The sequence below is a fragment of the Pseudochaenichthys georgianus genome, chromosome 22 (genome assembly GCF_902827115.2).
Source record: "Pseudochaenichthys georgianus chromosome 22, fPseGeo1.2, whole genome shotgun sequence".
Lineage (NCBI taxonomy): Eukaryota > Metazoa > Chordata > Actinopteri > Perciformes > Channichthyidae > Pseudochaenichthys > Pseudochaenichthys georgianus.
Window position 1 is genome coordinate 15196511 of NC_047524.1, and position 20780 is coordinate 15217290.

The window sequence follows — 20780 nt, forward strand, 5'->3', positions numbered from 1 at the left end:
AATAAACGTTTAGATTCTTTGTGAGTGCAAATCACAGTTAACTGTACCAACAAAGATATTAGAAACGGTATTGTTTGAAAAATGGACAAAACTACCAGAATACAGTTATCAGAAAATACACCTCTCCTCAACGGATTTCAACCGAACAATAAAAAGACTATCCCTCTTTACAATTATAATTACATGAAATTACACACCCCAAGGCCTTGTTTATCCTTCTTCCCCTGATGACCTCAACAACTGACATAAGATTAGAAATATGAATATTACATTATTAATCCTTATTATCATGTTCCTAATACTAAAAGATTAAATCTATGTATTTTATTATTTCATTATAATGAAAGTGGTTGTGTTTAAGTGTCTCCCCTCAAAAAAAACGTTGATCTATTTAGAGAAAAGGAGGGCAAAGAGGAGGATCATGAAGTGATCAACTAAAAAGGCCATAATATCAACACAAAGAAAGATAATAATCTGGAGCCAAGGAGATTACATTGTTGATGTTGTTGTTGTTGTTGTTATTATTCTTCAGTGAGGCTGAGGGGATAAGGGTGAGCAGGAGGTTATGTTTCCTTGTCATCTTGAAAAGGCAATCTCTTTTCTGCGTAGGACACAATAAACCATAACAACAGAGAAGCCCTTCAGTCACGACAACATGTATTCGCACCCTGTAATCCTCCCATAGCACCACTTATTTCAAATCATTGCTCCATTTTTTTTTTATAGCTGCCTGTTGAAGATAATCAACTTGAATTAGGACTTAAGAGTCATTAAAGGAGAAACACAAATGCAAATATCACGAAATAAAAAAGGCTGATAGCAAATTGGCTACAATTTACATAAAGCAATCCATTTGACGGGCTTTGATGGATTCTCTTTGAATTGACAAGAAAACGGTCTGTTGTTTGGTTATCGGTACCTTGGTTTTGCCCATTTTAACCAACAACACACTGTGTGATTTAAATAATGTGATTAATGACACACACATTCAATAATGGGGTACAGTACGTCCAGAAGTGAAAAACAGTTTAGATTTAATGCTGTCCTCCAAAATATCTGCACAAAATAAAAGCATTTCCCTTTTCATTCTAATTGTCACTCTCACTACATTCTTTTATCTGTATTTCCTCTCTCCTTTCACTCTTTATTCTAGGGAGCCTCACAGGAAACAAATTACAGGAAAATGACAGGCGACAACAATAACTCAATGACAGATTTCAAGAGAAGCAATATGGCAAGATTGTTTTTGAGAAGAGAATATATTTGTGGGGCTGGAAAATGAACTCTGGGACATAATATGCACCTTTTGAAGACAAAATCATTTATATTTTCATTATCTGAATTCGTTTGCCATCAGCAGTTTAAGTGTGGGCGAATAGCATGCTTTATTTTTACAACAGCAATTCCAAGTCAAGTGAGGATGTTGATGCAACCTCAACCGAGGCACTTCTAGACTTAATACAAACTGGTAAATGTGTAATGCACAAAGAGTTTAATGTTGTTCATCCATTACACGTACCACACATAATGCTTTGATAAGCATCAAACATCAATCAATGTCCTCATCCCTCTCACTTCACCCACAACATCAAGCAACATTGGAACCTGAGTAGATAGCGGTGAAAACATGGTCCATTCAGCAATTATTCACAGAGTCTTGGACTAATGGTGCTCTGAATGCACAGACACAGCAAATGTAGGGAGTTAGTGGACCAGAAGTAATGGCCCATACAGAGCATGGGTTTTTCTGTGTGTGTGTGTGTGTGTGTGTGTGTGTGTGTGTGTGTGTGTGTGTGTGTGTGTGTGTGTGTGTGTGTGTGTGTGTGTGTGTGTGTGTGTGTGTGTGTGTGTGTGTGTGTGTGTGTGTGTGTGTGTGTGTGTGTGTGTGTGTGTGTGTGTGTGTGTGGGGATGGGAGAAGGAGCATCATCTATAACTGATTCTAGCAAAAACATGTCTAATTATGAATCCAGACTACAGCTGTGGAGACTCTCTTTCCCCTCTCCTCCTCTCCCAGCCGGGCTCCATATCAGGCAGATGAAAACATAACCTGTCACATTCCATCCCATTAAACCAGCTTCGAACCATGTGGTCTACTCACATGGACGAGCGAAGAGAGGGAGCGAGAGATATAGACAGAGAGAGACTGGGTTCACTCACTGATGAATTATTCACCATCTTTATGCTAATGTCATTTTTATGTTAGAAATAGTGACAGATATGCAAAGAGAAACATACTGTATGTGGTGCTATACACATAGAAAATAGCATTAAAAGCCGTTATATTCTAACATATCCATACTGCACACGGATAAAATATGTAATTATCCTTTGAAATACCTAATGCATTAGAGAGCTCTTCCTGAGCCTCCAAATCTGTGCATTAGAGTTTTCTTTCATAATGCGAGTCCATCATCTGCCATTTGATGTCAGGCAGAGCAAGGTAATGACAGTGCACTGTCATTAGCCCCGCTTAATGCTGGGAATTAACACAAATTAAGTGAAGTTAAGTACATGCATTAGAGGAGCTTGTTTGGGGAGAGCTTTTCAATTTTACTGCCGTGTTCAGCCAAGGCAGGGAACACTAAACTAAAGCACACACACACGCACAACAACTGATAAATGACTACCTACAAGGCAAGAGGTACAGTACGTTCATAGAGGAGGACTGATTAGCAGAGAGCTAATGGAGCTCTAAGGACACCTAGTGGTGGCATTTGCACCACTGATCCATGAACAGTTCAGACTGGTCAGGGAAGTGAGATAGGTAATGTTGCTGCTTCTGGCTTCAAAGGCAGCTCCTTTAGAAAGGGTCATCTCTGAAATCTTTGCTTTTGTTAAGCATATTTTTACCAAACCAGGGTTAATTGTGTATGATGCCTATTGTTTATAGAGCATGCATTATAAAAAGGATATGGGTCTCAGGTTACATACATCAATGATTTGCAAGAAGATATTGAGAAATATAAAACAGTGACAGTGAGAATGGTTTTATTTCTCGGCTATACAATTGTTTTGCCTTGGTTGATTGATGGAAAATGGATGCCCTCTAAATATTTTCACATAGAGATTTCAATCATACATTGCTCAGTTAGATGTACCAGACGTTTTTAGATCATATCATTTAGGCTGTATCGTCCTCATCTAAGGCTTACACTGAGTTTTAGTTTTAACCACAGGACTGCAACACTAAACTGACAGGAAGACAGGGAGGATTATTATGTTCAGCAGAACTGACATCATAAATATTGAGTGGAGTAGGTTCATTTCCAGTTACAACACACGAGATTTGCACTATTAGTTGATACTGCGGTGGGCTTTTCGAAAAGAGGCTAACATGATGAAACTGACAATCTCTGAAATCCATTTGGACCTCATTCAAGATTACATCTTTATCTGAGTGACCGCAGATTATTGTCCGCAGAGAGGTGTGCTAAAGCTGGATTATCCACTTGTTGGGGATCCATCTGACCCCATAGAAGCAGCCTCACACGCCCTTACATCTGTGGGTGTTTTGTTTTTTTCCATGTTTTGGGTCATAGCAGTAGAAATGACACCAACAACTCTCATCCTCAGATTACCATGGTTAGTGATCCACATATGTGGATAAAAAAAACAAGGTCATCGTCATTACAAATGCATTTACAAGGGATGCGCTACATGCAACCTTCAAGCAGCCTAATTATTTTAACCCTAAACATGTTTCAATATTCAACTAAAATTCAAACAGTGGAAAAAGCTATTTATTGATTTGTAAACAGCAACAAATAAATCAAGACAAGTTTACAGGAAGATATAGCTAGCTCAAAAAAGGCACTGGAATTATCTGATGCCTTTTTACTTATTAAATATGCAATTGCATGCAGATATACATCAAGGCACACTAACAAAAACACCAACTTCAAGATATAAGGCCCTGAAATATGATTATTGATGACTACACAGTCCCATATGTTCTCCTTTAATTCACCGTCAAGCTTCACCTCCTCTTGCTGCTACATGGGTGGAGGTTTGCCACCATTTGGATATCTAAAAAGAAACGTAAAGTAAGGGGTACAAGTCAACACCGGTTCTATGGTCTTAAACAGATCTATAACATGATTAAAAGGCATTATAAAGTGCCTTGCATGTTGATTTCCTAACCTGCTGTCTTGCTCCTGGCTTGTGATGAGGACTCTGTTCCCGTCATGAAGCTGACCGGCTGGCAGGTTGCTTCCTGCTCTTCTAATGTATCTTAAGGTAATGTCACTTTGGCCGCTGCGAACAGCATTGCTGTGCTTGTGCTTTTTGTCTGTAATGGAAATTATTACAAAGGTCTTGGTTAGAGAAAATAAGTAAACAAGTGGTCAAGTTATTACACAGTAATATCGTTTTAAAAGAAAGTCATTTTGTAACTGCATAAAAGACTATTTGTGTGGATCTAGAGCTTGTTGTTACACACAATCAAACTGATCAGAAACAAATGACCTTATAGAGGATATATATCCCACTCACGCTTGAAAGTGAATTGAGACTCGTCCATGTTGATCTGCAGGATGTCGGGTCCGGGCAGGAAGTTCTGAAGCCCTCCACTTATAGTCATTCCTCTGATAGCGGTGTTTCGAGGCATGAGGGGCAGCAGTCCAGGGAGGTTTATTTCATTGGTAGGAAGAGAAGCTCCAGGGTATTGGGCACAAGGCTTTAAGAGAAATATTAAATAGGGAGTATAAGGAATAAGTATTACTTGTAATGACATTGGGTCTGACTAAACATAACCTCGTTTGTATTTTTTCTTTCTGCACCTCTAGGTGATTCATTTTTAGGCGAGTGGGTGAAGTAGTTAGTCTTTCTTTTTGGAACTATTACCAATTCAGTTCATGTTCACTGTATTATGTGCTTTCAACATTTCCAAAAAAATATATAAAAAACGAATATTCAGATAATGCGTAACTGCAGGGTCAACTCAACCTACTAATATTTGAATCCTTAACATGTAACAGTTGATCTTCTCTCTACCTCCCTATGACCACTACTGTCACTGCAGTGTGTGCACTCCTCACTTGGCAGGGGGTTGGTTATAACATTGCTTATTGTTCCACATGTAAAAAACATCTTACAGGGGAATACTAATTACGACTCATCAATAACAATGTTCAAGTTTAAACAAAAGCAGAGGCCCTAGCATGAATTGAAGGTGACAAGCTAGGGCTTGTGTTTTTAATGAAAAAAAACAAACAGGATCTCTGCTCTGTCAATTCCACATGTACGATTAACAAGCAGAGGGGGTCGTGTTGACCTGGCTAATAGGGGATAAATCCACTGGTGCATTATCGGCCGGGCACATTTCATCTAATCAGCAGGATGATGCCAGCAGGCTCAGGCTGCTTTTAATTCAGAGCTGCAGGAGAATTACTGCCCTGGTCTCTCATTACATGAACATCAAATCAGTGGGACTAAAGGAGTATGATCCCGGCTTTCCCCATTTTTATGGAGGCTGCTTGGTGACATTTTGATTCTATCAGTTGGACTGCATCTTACCTGATAAGGACCATGGAGAGATTATCTACATATGTAAATCAGTGTTGGAATCCAATATTTATTTTCTACTAACTGAATATTTTCTAATATTTTCTACTAACCTTACGAGATAATTAATAAACTGAGGTCACGCTCCCTCCTCAGCCCAATTTGATGTCCCCACATTAACATCAAAATTGTGCCAACAGGAAAATATGCTGAAGACTCAGATTATTTACTATTAAATAGCGATACTTGAGCAACAAAGGAATGTTACAAATAGTTGTGTGTCCTCAAAGTATGTACAGTATGTGTCTGAGTGGGGATTCATGCTGTGTGTGTCTCACTATTGGCTCAGCATTGAGGAGTTCAGCCCTTGTCTTTTCCTCCAGCGTGACCATCACCCCGTCCAGGACCTGCAGCTGGGACAGGCGGAGCACTATTGCTGGTCTGTGGAGAGAGCTTTTGGCCACCTGGAAAACAAAAAGGCGCCTTTTTGATAAAATAACCCAGAAATAGAGTCAAAGTATTGTTACTGTGTAGCATCAGTGAAGCCTGCCCTGAGGCATCTGGGATAAATACGATACTATGTGGGACCCAATGTAGGTTCGTCCCCAACGGATATTCCAGTGACCAGCTGAGGGCAGCCTCTGGCCAGGGCACACATTCAGCCAACTTCATGTTCCTATAGGACACTGCTGCTGTAACGGCGTGCCAATGGATGTCCAGTGGAGAGGAGGAGATAGACTCTGGCGAGGGAACATGGGAGAGGTAGCAATCTCATGCTGTCAACAGCAGGAGGTATTGTCTCCAGGGTGGCTGTTGGCCTCCACTCCCTGGCAGGATTAACCCCCCCTATGGGAAGAGAAGGGGGATGGGGTCCGGCAGCATGGAGGCTTCCACAGCTGAGCGTGGCCCTGTGGACCACAGAGAGGCCCTGCAGGCTCTGCTCAGGCCTGATCCATGAGCTCCAGATGGGTGATGTAACCGGGCCAATAGCTCGCTGCCATTTGGTCAACGGATTTGTCTCTGATGCCAGCCAGTTTGAGGCACAGCAGATGGCCCGACATGTAATCGCTTAATTTGGAAACATAGAGTTACACTGGGATAGTGTTTTGGATTGTGCAAGTGAGAAATTGAGCATGTGAGTGTGCTTTTGATAATAGATTTGCTAGCAGAACAGTTTCAAAGAGCCCTTTGACCGACACCTTGTAGATTCACATAACTGGGCAAAGCTCATAACAGAAAAACACACTGGGGTAAAACATTTTCAGATCACCTTAGTGTGTTTTAACACTTACAGGATTGCCCACAACCGAGAGCTCTGTCAGCGAAGAAAGAACTTCGAGTTTTTCAAGCTCTGTGATGTCCTAGAAAAAGTAAAGAAACAAAGATTATATTTAATTAGTATTCATTCACTTTCCCCTTTTATTCATGTTTCTTTTCCACTGGCTGTAGCCACTGTGTGCTGAGAGGAGAGATATGCATGAACCTTTCATCATTTTGGTGTGGGAGGATGGAAGCAGCTGATGGGAGAGATTACATGTGTGATCTCTCATTAATCTCATGAGAGTTTGGGCATGGGGGGTGTTTTCTATCATTCCCAGGTTTATGGTTGCACACTTGGCTGTGATTCAAAGACGCCCCTACTGTGAGAACTGTTGCGCATCGGGATGATTGCTGTATGTCATGTCTTAATTGAATGCATAGAAACATTAAGGATGTGAAGGGAAGAAGGAAAACGCAACAAAAGTGCAAATCACTCGCCCTGGGTGAGCAGCAGATGCAGACTGAGCAGCTGATTACACGTTGTCCTGATTGTTCCCCTCTTTCTACACAGCCCTGACCTTCAATCAAAACTTGATTCTCCTTAATGCTAACCCTCGCATGCCAGAGTGGGGTGGTAATGACTCATGATTACTATACTTCACGTCTTACTTTGCAAATGCCAGGCAAAGTAATACTGCTGCATACTGAATAAAAATACATTCTTAAACATCCAACACATTTATTTTTAATGAACCAATCACTCAGATTTGGTGGTAAACCAAAAACTTCACAAAAGTGTGACCTTGGTGGGTCACCTCAATGTGTTGTGGGTCATTACGGTAGACTCTATACAATTTGAATATGCAGTATTATTAAGAGATGTGAATATAAACATTTAAAGCATGTGAGAGACCCCTACTGCTGGAGGAGAATACCTGCAGCTTGTTCATGCCAAGAAAGAGCTTGCGGAGCTCCGTCAGAGGGTCCAGATAGTTGAGCTCCCGGATCCGGTTCTCTGCTAGGTGCAGCTCCAGCAGGACATTCTGGGATATGAAAGAGTTCTCGGCCAGAGCTTTGATCCGGTTCCTGTCTAACACAAGCTCTCTCAGCTGATGAAGCCCCTCCAATCCATCCACCTGACTGATATCATTACCTAAAGAGAGAAAACCTCATCAAAACAATGGAAAGATAGCTCAAACAATCACATGTGTCTATTAACAAAAAAGGGGCCTACATTAAAAACGTAAAGGTCACCTATTATGCAAAATCCACTTGTTCCTGTCTTTTATACATGAACATGTGTGAAAGACATTCTGAAAGTTTCAGGAAAAAAGTTTCTCTCTTTTTGTCCTGATCCATTTCTATAAAAACCTGTCTGAAAATTAGTTGATCAGATTGTGGCCTCTTTATGATGTCATAACGATTTCTTGGCTTGTTTAACCATTAGCCAATCACCAACCAAGGTAACCCCCGCCACCTTATCACCTGAATCTCCTCCTAGAGCACCATTGTGTTTCTTTTAACCAAATATCTCTCAGAGGGGCTTGGGGAGGGGCTCCTTATTGTCATCTAAAGCAGGGGTGTCAAACTCAAATACACAGTGGGCCAAAATTAAAAAATTGGTACTAGTCGAGGGCCGGACTGTTTCAATGTTTATAGCAAAACTTATTGAAATGAACTTATTGCACATATTAAACCTGGAACTAACAAAGCTTAAATTATTGCCTATAAAAACAACATTAAACATTAAATAATCACTTGCATTCATTTCTTATGGCTCCATCTGCAGCTTTCCCGGAGTCATTTCTTATGATTACATTTTTCCACAGGTTTTTTCAACAGCTTCAAAAAAACAATTCCCCTCAAAGAAAAAACCAAACATGCCCTGTTGTCGTGAGAAAAAAAGTGCAGAATGAAACATCCATTAAACTCAGTGTGCTGCTCTGTGATGCTAGTTCAGATATTTGGCATCTCATCTTGGGTGCAAGTTCATCAATGTTTGGGCTCAGGCTCTGAGCGGAGGAAACCCTCAGGATTGAGTGAAAGTGTGCGTGCAATATACCGGCGGGCCAGATCTAATAGTAATTAGAAATTATCCTGCAGGCCGAAATTAAATCCACCAAGGGCCTGATTTGGCCCCCGGGCCTTGAGTTTGACATATGTGATCTAAAGTAACAGACAGAGAATCAGCACTTTTGAAACAGGGCTGAAACAGAGGGGTTTATGGGATGCTATAATGCATGATCTGTTTGGTATTTCGAGTCAAACACCTCAGAGACATGTTTTGTATGAGACCTATAATATATTGATGAAAAACAGTATAATAGGGGACATTTAAAAATATATAAAAGCCAAAGTTTGAATGCAAGATAAACATGTGTTTGGTATTCATCAGGTGGCCCTGGTGTCAAAGAGTCTGAAATGACAGAGACAGCTTTGAAAGGATTTCTAGCAAAAAGGGAAGAATGAACAAGTAAGGTCAGCTTTGTGGGACAGAACACTCTGACAAAGCAAAACTCAATCCAAAGCTATCAAAAGCATTTCAAAAGGAAGTCAGTCTTTCTTTTCTTCGGGTCTCATCTCCCACCTGGCCTGCGGTCTATGGGAGACTTTGCTTTCCTTTTCACAGGCTCTATACACTGCCCTTTTAACAGGCTTTGTGAGGGAGGGGTTGTACGTTACCCATACATACCTTGAAGGAAGAGTGCTTTAAGATTGGTGAGCCTGCTGAGCTGCAGATTGGCCATATTGGAGATGCCATTGTGACTCAAATGCAGCACCTCCAGGCTGCCCATCAGTGGCTCCAGACTGCCAGTGTGCCCAGTTTCCCTTGAACAAAGTCAGGAGAATGACAGTTTGCAACCTCTGTGGTTAAATGAACATCTCTGTCTCCCTCACACTGCCTCATTTAGCTGGTCAGACCTCACAGGAGCAAACAACCTAAAGGCAATCAGTCAGGGCAAAGGCTTATAAACTGGTTTCTATAAAAGGTAAATGTGATTGGAAATTCACCATATTATTATTCCCGCAATATACGGACACCAAAGTATACAAACCAAGATTTCAATATTTCCTCTAAGGTATAATATCTCTACAGAGAATATATTTTTGACTTATTAGGAATACAAATATGAACATCTTGAAACTGTATTTATTTATATTTTATTCCCATTTATGCACTTCTAAGTTATTACTTTTTCTAAATCATAAGTTTATACTTTTTTATATTTTTTAATGATTTTGATAATACTTGTTTTTTATAACCTCATTGGTCTTGATTTGTTCTAACTTATTTATTGTTTTTATTTTCAATATTTGGACCTTGCAGTATTATGTGGTTTTTATGTTTGTGGAAATAGATTTTTTTGTGGATGAAAATCATACTAACAGATCAGACATAGGATGGTCAGTGCTGCCCCCTAATGGCCACTCACTTCATGTTCAGTTGAACTTCATACTTCACACCAGGCAGTAGTCTAAAATTGTAAAATGTAAAAAGATATGTGAATTACTGAAATACGAATTGTGTTACCCTTTCCCTTTAGATGAGCTCGGTTGGCCGTAACCACTGGAGTGAACCTTGCTGTACAGAATCTGTCTGTTGGTCAGAGGAGCCTGAGTCTTCTGTCTGGGCAGGATGGACTCAATGTGGTTGTAGTTCAGACAAAGAGCCTATAAAGAAGAACACGGAAATAAGGAAGTTGTCCACAGCGCAGGGGCAGTACAAGCCAGTTTGTTATTTTTGGACATTCAGGTCAATATTTACTTTGATATTAGGCAGGTAAATGAGACCAGAAAAGGAGGTGAGGTTGTTGTGGTCTAAGTTGACGCTGTGCAGGCTACAGAACAGGTCTGCTGGAGACAGATCCACCATCCTGTAGGGAAAAACAACACATTCAATTAGCAAGTATTGGGATGTCTCTGTTTCGCCCGGTTTTCAAAGTAAGTAAATTACTATTACAATTGTTTTGCACCCGTGTTCATCCGTCTGTATACCTAAGATATTACCTGATGGAGCAGGACTGCAGGGTGAGGTAGGTGATGTCTGTGTAGTTTGAGTGGCCCAGCTTCTCTCCCACCATGTCAGGGGTGAGTCTTCCTCCAAACATATCCTTTGCACTTTCACACTCCATTACCTCCTGGAGGAAACAACAGCAAACACAAAACACTTGATAAACCATCATCACTTCAATATCTGAAAGGTTTGACTGGTAGATGTTGTCGTCAGTTTTTACCACTGCAACGCCATCTAGAGCTTTTAAGGAGGGTAGGTGGAACACCACATAAATGCGATAGTTTTCCAGCTTTTCCAGTAAAGGATTCCCATAAAGGTCCAGAATGATGAGGTTTGTCAATCCCTGAGGAGACAAAGAGAAGAATTCAAGCTCAGAAAATATGCATGGAATTGAAATCTTACTGTCCTTATTTCTTTCCCACTTGCCTTTAGAAAGTAGATGTCTCGTGATGTACAAATCTGGTTGTTGCCGATGTAGAGCTCGAGTAGGGAGCGGACTCTCTGGATCCCATGCAGGGAACTGATAGAGTTGTTCTCAACAGACAGGAAAGACAAGTTGGGCAGCTGCTCTAAGACTAGAGGCTCCAGAGTAGACAGCTGATTCCCATCTACACTCAGTTTATTAAGGCAATGTAGTTTTGATATCCCTAAAAAACAGAGGGTAAAGACAGAAAGAACGTATTATTTATTGTTTTAGGTTTTCCTTGATGTTGTTATTCCAACGTCATTGACAAGTTAAGGATGTGGCTTACCATTGAGTGTGCTTATGTTGTTGTTGTTGAGGGAAAGCTCCTCCAGCTTCAAGCAGCTTTCCAGACCCTCCACTTTAGAAATGTCATTATCATTAAAGGAAGCCCAGCGAAGGTTGACCAGCTTATTCAGATTTATCAGTTTGGAAATCCTCTGGTTGTCAAAGTTCAGGGAAGTGATCTGGTCAATATGACGGATGCAAACATATATTATTGTTGTGAAAAGTGTACTACAATTGTATTTGGTAAGGTAATTAAAGTATGTTTGTAAACATCGCTGCTTCAACCCGCTGCTGCAGATACACGCTTTACAACATCAGGAGGATACGCCCACAGCTGACCCAGAAAGCGACGCAGGTTCTGGTCCAGGCTCTCGTCACCTCACGCCTAGACTACTGCAACTCCGTCCTGGCAGGTCTACCTGCATGTGCCATCCGACCTCTGCAGCTCATCCAGAATGCAGCGGCTCGTCTGGTCTTCAACCTTCCTAAATGTTCCCACACCACGCCGCTCCTCCACTCCCTCCACTGGCTTCCGGTAACTGCTAGAATCCACTTCAAGACACTGGTACTTGCGTACCATGCTGCGAATGGATCTGGCCCTTCCTATACATCCAGGACATGGTTAAACCGTACACCCCAGCACGTGCACTCCGCTCTGCATCAACCAAACGGCTCGCTGCACCCTCACTGCGAAGGGGACCTAAGTTCCCATCAGCAAAAACACGTGGGTTTGCTATCCTGGCTCCAAAATGGTGGAATGAGCTCCCCATTGACATCAGGACAGCAGATAGCTTACACACCTTCCGGCGCAGACTGAAAACTCATCTCTTTCGACTCCACTTCGAGCGATAGAACTATTAACAAAGCACTTATATACTAATAAAGGACTGGCTTACCTAAAGCCAGTTGAGTAGCACTTGAAATGTTTTTGCTCTATGAAGCCTGATGTACTTATATGATTCTGTTTTCTTCAAGTTTGTATTTTGTTGGTCGAACGCACTTATTGTAAGTCGCTTTGGATAAAAGCGTCAGCTAAATGCAATGTAATGTAATGTAATGTTTCAGTGCCATTCAAAAAGTATGCTCACTTTTGCAGTCCAGTCTGGCTCCAGCTCTCGGTTGAGGCCCGAGGGAGCAGGACTGAGAGAACACAGGAGCTGGGCTGTTGACAGCAGGCTGAGACTGCGGGGACGATCACCGCTGGTACACGAGAGGGCCAGAAGAGATGCCTGCAAGCAGAGTGTCAAAAGGTCTGATTGAATTACAGTGAAGCCTGTTTTAACCGGAAGATATCCACATACTGTACTTTGGTCCTTCATTGTAGAATGGTAATACTCATAAACCTGGGTAACTTTGGCTCCAGCAGCCATCTGAACAGCACAAGCAGCCTCCTCCTCTGCCACCATCATGTCGTCCAGGTGTGTGAGGGTCGTGAGGCGGCCCAGTATGGTCATTCTGACTGCTTCGGGCTGAAAAAAGACAACAGTTTTAATTGCACCTTGCGTATTTACTTGCACATCCCAAAACATTCTGTTGCATTATTTTATCTGTTTGATTTGTTCTATGTCCTGTATATGTTGCACTGTTGGAGGAGCCTGTGACTTGAGTTTTTCATTGCCATATCTACACTGTAGCTAATGTGCACATGACAATAAAGCCTTCAATCTTGAATCTAAAGCATGTTTTATTAGATTTATTTTTTAAAACAGCACGCACGCGGTTCCATGGGTTGTATCTGGTGTCCAGTCTCAGCAGAGCAGGTGTGTGTTTCCTCAGCACCGCCGTGTCCTCTCTGGCCTTGGTCAACTTGTTCCAGCGCAGGTCGAGCTGTTTGAGCTGTCCCAACCTCTTCAGCCCTTCGAGAGTCACAAGGCAATTGTAGCTCGCGTCCAAAAACTCAAGGTGGGGCTGTGATGTAGATAACAGAGAAAATAGATGTTAAATGTCTCCACCTTTTACACAGCTGCTATAAAATATGTGCCAAACCACTAACCAATCCCATCCAATATTACAGAGGTAACTTAGCATGAAATGCTGTTTTTTATGACTTCAGACACTAATTAGATAACCCTCCATAATATAATGTTTACCATGTGAGAAATGTCATCAAGGTGTGTGAACTCATTAAAGCTGATGGTAAGATGCCGTAGAGCTGTGAGGTGGGAAATCTCCTTTAATTGACTCAGACTGTTGCCATGAAGGCTCAGCACCTGGAGGTTAAACATTTAGAAGATTATCAGGAGTGTACGAAAAGACTTCAAAACTGTGTGTTATTTGAAAGGATGGAATACTTGCAGTGATTTGACTGAGAATGTTAGCTCTGGCCACGTTAAGCAGCATTTTGTCATCCAAGCTCAACAGCTTGGGCTGCGGCGGCAGAACAGGCTCCATGTTGAGGACTTCCCTGTCTAGGATTATATCGTTGGACGGAGTTTCATCTCTGCCTGTGCTGTGTGGTTGTTCTTGATCCTAGTAACAACATACCAACAGGTTTAAGGCATGTCAATTGGTTAGTAGGAATGTAATCATTGACTTCTAATTGAATTGAAATATACTAACACAAATAAACAAATTATTTGTAAATCAAGAATGAAACTAGGGAAGACACAACAAAAACAAATTGTGTTTAAGGTCTGTACGTTTTGGTTGAAAAAGCAATGCTACTGAATTTTGATCACATGACACCTCAGCGAGATTTATGTTGAAAAGGAAAGTACAGTATGTTGAAAATAAACAATGACCCACCGCGCTGATATATTCAAAGTAGATGATGTACTCGGGCAGGACAAGCTCATGGTCGAACACGAACCACTGTCTTCGCCTGGGACTGCACTCGGGACCAGTGTGTGTTTTAGTGGAGCGAGGTCTCTCTGAATGAAAAACACATAGATGTGCAATGACATTTCACAAATACTTGAATACCTAATATTTAATAGAGCGTATACCTTGACTGACTGCAGTTCTGTGCTTAGCGTCCACATTGCGATACACAGAAATCAATCTTGGATATCTGCTTCTGTCTAACGGGTCTCCCTTTCGGAGAGGCGTGCTGTGGCCCACAAACACTTTGGAGACGATAATCTGACCTAAAGGCAAAAAACATAAGCATTTAAGCAACAAAACAAAACGTCACAGACAGGGGGAGGCTGTTGTGGACGGCCAAGTACTATTTTACTTAACAGACAGACTTCAAAATCTAACTCACCGTGCCTGAAGGGGATCGGGTCCGCATTGAGCTTTGAATCTTGGATGGCCTGTCGTAGAGTGCGTTCAATTCTGGGCTGTTCAGCCACACTCAGGCTGTTGGATAAAGGTATGGCACCATCTTTTTCCAACACCTAGTTTAAAGTCAACATGATAAGAGTCAGCATGAGTTGGCGTTTGTGTGAAACAAGCCAAAAAAAGATGATATACACACCTCATTCTGTTCGGATGTTCTGAAGCCTTCCTCTACGATGCACAAACTGTCTTCTTTCTCGCTATTGTTTTCACAGTCTGCTACGTAGAACAGGTGATCCAGCCGACGTTTGGAATTCCTGCTTAAAAAGTTTGAAATTAGAATCAAATTCTAATAATGCATGGTCCAATTACTGTTAGAATTATTGCAATAGTAAGAATGCCTGTAAATAATTAGTAAAAATGTGTCAACCATCATCAGACTTCAGTACAGTATAGCTACTTACTGTGAAGAGAGAGCAGACTCTTCGCTGGCTAAAAGGGTGTGAAGTTTGTCCTCAAAGCGAAGCCTCAAAGCACTGTTGTGGATGCGGATGATTCTGTTGACCTTAATGCCAGTGATGCTGTGAACCTTGAAGTCTGAAGGAGAAAAGCGGGAATGCAGGAGGTCGCAACAGGAAGTAAACCTGTTGGGTGAAGAATATAATAAACTAGGATGTAAGGGAAGTTTATTGAATTGTAGTCTGTAAATGTTAACTTTGATGATGGTTGTTATTAATTTTGATTATAATAAAATAAGTACGTACCAAGCATCAGTAGAGCAGCCTTCTTCCAAACGAATATTTCCAACACTTTCCAGCTCCATCAGCAGAAACTGGACTGTATATTCCATCATGCTTGTGGCTTGCGTCCAAACCCGCTCGTACCAGGCTTCAATCCTGAATACAGCGGAGAGATTTTGTTAATGTCGGATGTAGGAATATGTACTGTACAGTATGAAGCCTAATTCTGCAAAGCACTGTCAGATTCTCTTTGTATTTTATTCAAATATACAGACTCCTGCAGCCTCCTGGCCCATAGCTGTAGTCTCTCCCTCATTGCTTCAATCTTGCTGAGTATTTTGTGCTGCATAGCCGGACTGATGTCAGTGGTTATGTCACTTCTGTCGATTGACCCTTCAACCAGGTGAGTGGATCCGTCCTCAATGGTGCAGGCGGACTTCTTGCAACTAGCCGGCAACTCACGTTCAAGCTAGGTAAGTATAAAACATCTTTCTTATTATTTTGCAAACACAGCAATATGAAGATAGAGATAAGAGCAGAATACATGTTTTTGTTACAGCTGATAAATAGTTTGTGGCATGTTTCATGGATTGTACATACACTCTTGAGGGCGTGATTGAGTGTTCTGATGCAATCTTCGGGTAACTGTAACATGGTTTTCTTCCTCTCCATTAGACTCAGCCGGGTCTCTCCCAGGTTTCTCTGAGCAGTATGTACACGCATGTTGTAGTACATCATTTTTTTCATTACTGTGGCCTAAAAGTAAAAAAAGGTATTGATACAACAAATAAACAACATTTGACATACCAATTTTGCAAACCTCAAGAACCTAACTTTATGTTAAACAATATGTCAATAAGGTTTCCAAATAAATTAAATGTCTCAAGCTAACTTAAAGGGAAAGGACCATATGTGATGCATAAGACACCTAAAACTAGTGTCTTGAAATCTAAATAAATGACACATTTTAAGAATGATTTGTAACTCTGCTGAAGAACTAACAATACAGAAGAAATAACAACAACAATTTACATGAATCAAGAGAGTTAGTATCCTCTCAAGAGTAAAACAAACTCAGAAAAGTAACTCATGTTCTCAGTACCTCAGCTGCATCCTTGACTTGCTTACTCGAGACGTCATAGGTGTCAAGTAGCTGGAGGCCAGGCATGTAGTAAAGGACATGTGTGGCATAGTTACACAGCAGACACACTGGGTTTGGAGTTGACGTGGGGTCCTTCAGGGCTAGTTCTCTCAGATTGGGTAAGCGGGCAAGCAGGGTCAGCTCCTGATACACAGATAACAGCAACATAACACACGGGATAGTTGTTAATAGGATTCTTTCTCTTCAGGTTATGCCCTCAAATACGTTTTCTTTGATTCCGCAGTAGTTGCAATATAGTGGCCGCTGTGCTGCGAATAATTGCATTCCTTATAGCAAAGCTGGGTAGGGCCAAAGGTGGATTGCAGATAGATGTTTGAGTTGTCATCAAATCAAAGCTAGTCATAAAACGTTTCCATCGGTATAACGTTGAACATGACTGAATGAGCTACAGCAAGCCTATTCAACTAGTGGCCCACGGGCCGAATCAGGCCCTTCAGAACTTTTTTTCTGGCCCACAAGAGGTTACCTGCAAATCTAAATGGCATATGTGTAATAGCATAAATAAAACTAATGTCTGATCACACTAAATCCGACGAAAACGCTGGTTTTTCCATTCATTTGAATGATTTTGAATCCATTATTTTGCCTCTGCTCTGCTATTTTGCCCGCTCTGGTCATTAAAAAAAAACCGCACTGTGTCCTCACTTGTCATTGGCTCAGTCAAACTCACGTTACACACTAGGTTCGCGGGCCACAGAGAAAGTGCTTTAGTTAACAACAGCTTCAAGATGTCTCTCTCCAAGCCCAAGAAATGTAAAGTTGTTTCGGAAAATCGCCAATTTCTGAATGAATGGACTGACAAATATGTATTTACTTTGCCAGCCGCAACAAGTAATAAACCGGTGTGCGAAAGTATAAACGAAAGTATATCCGTGATGAAAGAATACAATGTAAAGCGACACTACAACTCAAATCACGGCTCGTTTTCTGCCAGTTTTCCCGTGGGCTCAGAGGAACGGAGAAGGAAAGTACAGGGACTGCTAGCATAATTTGAACGGAGTCAAGTGGCCAACAAGGAGGAAGGTGGCCTTGCTTATACTGACAATGTTTGGATCTACCTATACTTGTGAGTCTAGCTTTTCTCATATGAATGCCATCAAAACAAGGGCACGTTGCTCCATGACCAATGATAAGTTGCATGAGTGTCTCAGGATTGCTCTTACCACTTATGAGCCAAACTATGCTGAAATAGCTAAATCAAGGCAGTGTCATTTCTCTCACTGACTCAAACAGGCTAAACATGACAGAAGTCTGATTCATGGTATCATGCAGATCTGTTGTTATGGTCATTCATTTTATGGTCATTCAAACAAGCCTACTTACTGTTTCGAAAATTGTAAAAATGTTTCCAAGATATGAATGTTATTGTGAGTCTGATGGCTATTGATTTACTATGTTCTATTTGCATTTAGTATTACATTGTATGGACTTGTGTTGTCTTCAATGCACCTTATGTATGCTTGGAAGGGTTGATGATATTATACACAGGGCTACTTACTGTTAATGTGATGAATACTGTTTTATTATATTCATCTTGTTTTGTACATTAGTGGACATGGAACTGTTGGGGGAAAAAACTCATGTCTCCTTAGTTTTAAAGATGCAACATTTTGCACTTTTGTGTCAAGCCTTGTAACCGAAGCTTTCCTACTTTTTTATGGACTGGTTGCTTTCTGTAATGATTTATGTTGATACAATTAAAGTAAAAAAAAAGGGATGCACTTCACTAGTTCATTTAATGTATTAGTATCTATTAACACTACTGTAAGCAAGTTATTTGTAGTGGTTCCTTGACAAAGTATTGTGTGGCCCACAAACCCCCAGTGATTTTCCTATTTGGCCCACTTGCTAATTAATTTGAATATCCCTGAGCTACAGTATGTCCACAAACCCGCATATCACAAAAATCCAAATAGTCTTTGAAGATTTATTTTTGATTAGATGCAGCCATGAATGTATATCATTGAATCCTGAATAACATACATTGAAACAATCCTGCTCAATACCTTATTGAAGGTCTTGCACAGCCAGTCCATTGTGGTATTGATTAAAAATCTGAACTGACCCCGACATTTGAAGAATTTGGAATAACCTTTTTCAGACCCAGGATTTTAATAAGATTCCGAAATATGTGGGACACCTTTTTTATAAAGACATTCCAAAAGCATAATTCTGTGTTTAGTCTTACTTTAAAGGAGCTGATGTTGTTTCCGGACAGATTAAGATTCTGAAGGCCGACGTTAGGATCAAGGTTATGCCCTTAAAAGAAGTTTAAAATGATTTCATTAATATTTCTTTCAAACAGCTCAAGGAATCTCAATTAAACATGGCAAAGACACTGTAGAGGAATTTAAAAACGTACCAATCTTTTCAATATCGTTGTCAGCTAGGTTTAATTCTTTGAGGTTTTGAAGCATGTCCAAGCCCTATAGAAAAACAAACAGCCACACATGCCAGATAAACATGGCAGCACGATAGAGCACAGACAGACAGACAACTCATAGTGTATTGTACAAACCTGTATTTGAGTTATGCAGTTGTGGTTTAGCCACAACACTTCTAGGTTGATCAGCAATTCTAAATTATTTATTTCATAGATATGATTATCATAAATGTAGATTTTCTTTAGTTGTACACAATTCTGTAGTCCAGATATTCCCTGCAAAATAAGAAGATGGAACACATTATTGTTTATGTATATGACATTTGTTTTACAATTCACTAAAACAGGATACTGTTTTGCTAGAGGCAAGCCATGTGTTGTCATCCATAAATGGTGGCCCATGCATGTAAAATGTGTTGCCATTAAATGCCTGAGGGGAGACTCTGTGTTTACTAAGTGTAAGGTTTAATTACCCCTGCAACAAACACTACGTTGTGAAAACTACTATAAAAACGTTGGTGGACTGTAATTTGAGACATTACATATCATGTTATTGTTTCAGCAGTGCCAGTATTGGTTATTAGAAAGGTGACGAGCAAAACAAACTTACTGTCAAGTCGCACTGGACTACCCAGAGCTCCCGAAGCAGAGGACAGCGCTCAAGTCCTTCAATGTGTTTTATATCCTGGCCCACTATGGTCAGCTGGCAGAGCCTTGGGAAGAAGGAAAGTCCAACCATGCGAGGAAAACCAGAGAAGAAGATCTCCAGGGAGCTTACATTGCTTCCTTCTTGTCGAATTTTTTCATAGCACACCCCATTGGCCATGCACTTTTGAGAAGAAGAAAAAAGTAAAGGGAAATTGATTAAGTCAAAAAGAAGAACTGTTGAATTTTAACATTTCAGATTATGAACTAATGTTTTAGTAATACAACTGGATATTGTTTATTACTTTAGCCAAATAGTGCATTTGATACTCACCAGTTCTTTGACCTCCTCCTCATCACCGCGATGCTTTTGTTTCTCACTCTGTATCATAACTTTTCTGCTGTACTACAGCTAAGACAACTCCAAATTAAGTATTTAATTTGATTTTGTGATTCATATATGAAGCTTTATTCTAGTAGTCTATTTGAAACAACAACAAAAAACGAATTCCGTTATATTAATAGGGCAAATGCTAACAAATAAATTATGATTGTAAAAAACAAACATTCATGCTAACTATGCTAGCCTCTAAAGTTAGGCTAATTTACCAGTTAGCTAACGATAGACGCATATGTTGTTAACTCAGTAAATGCGAAAAAATATTATTCAAAACTCAACCTTGCAAGTCAGACAAAACGAACACTATTTCCTGCCGAAGAATTACATAATATCTGCGGACTTAAACTGAGACACAATCTCAAACTCTGTGGCCCATCAGCTATGTTTGGCATCAGTCTGTGTCCAGGCAGGAGCGTCTGGTTGCTAGGGAGCCATGTTGAAACTTTGGCTTGTCCAAATCATATGTTGAGCTTCCACGTGATGGCGCCACACTGCAAGCTACATGTCCACACAACCATAAATCCACTTTGTATGCACACTTTTATAAAACATTTGAAATTACGTTTGTTTTTACATCGTGATTTCATGTAATTGACCTGTCACTTCCGCTATCTCTTTGGGCAATGCGTATACTATCTTTACGTAGGATGAGTGTAGTCTGTTTTACAACACCAAGCATCATTTTGATGACATCCACTCCGT

General features: G+C 40.6%; 1 protein-coding gene across 3 annotated transcripts; it reads right to left on the reverse strand.

Moving 5' to 3' along the window:
• Positions 1-2972: 2972 nt before the first annotated feature.
• Positions 2973-20776, reverse strand: lrrc9 (leucine rich repeat containing 9). 3 transcript variants are annotated; one of them, XM_034111610.2, is made up of 32 exons: positions 20013-20776; positions 19644-19862; positions 19169-19309; positions 19013-19076; positions 18839-18909; positions 16591-16773; positions 16089-16244; positions 15764-15957; positions 15513-15644; positions 15213-15392; positions 14948-15065; positions 14735-14867; positions 14475-14615; positions 14275-14399; positions 13825-13998; positions 13620-13739; positions 13246-13437; positions 12873-12998; positions 12618-12758; positions 11531-11708; positions 11205-11425; positions 10999-11121; positions 10772-10902; positions 10530-10638; positions 10296-10435; positions 9456-9592; positions 7699-7916; positions 6796-6864; positions 5842-5967; positions 4493-4676; positions 4142-4289; positions 2973-4027 (listed from the first exon to the last, which is right to left on the reverse strand). In XM_034111610.2, exons 1-32 carry the CDS (start codon positions 20067-20069, stop codon positions 3994-3996), a joined length of 4485 nt encoding a protein of 1494 aa, XP_033967501.1. In that variant the 5' UTR covers positions 20070-20776; the 3' UTR covers positions 2973-3993. The 3 variants fall into 3 exon arrangements, with proteins under 3 accessions (XP_033967501.1, XP_033967500.1, XP_033967502.1); XM_034111609.2 differs by having other exon boundaries at positions 14948-15068; XM_034111611.2 differs by lacking the exons at positions 2973-4027; positions 4142-4289; positions 4493-4676; positions 5842-5967 and adding an exon at positions 5980-6571 and having other exon boundaries at positions 14948-15068.
• Positions 20777-20780: the final 4 nt, after the last annotated feature.

Coding starts and splice junctions, on each gene's coding strand:
- lrrc9 (XM_034111609.2), bottom strand. CDS start 20,069: ATGATACAGAGTGAGAAACAAAAGCATCGCGGTGATGAGGAGGAGGTC. Junction 12,759..12,872: donor CTGGAGCCAAAGTTACCCAG/GTTTATGAGTAT, acceptor CTCTGCTTGCAG/GCATCTCTTCTGGCCCTCTC. Junction 5,968..6,795: donor TCTCGGTTGTGGGCAATCCT/GTAAGTGTTAAA, acceptor TTTGTTTTCCAG/GTGGCCAAAAGCTCTCTCCA.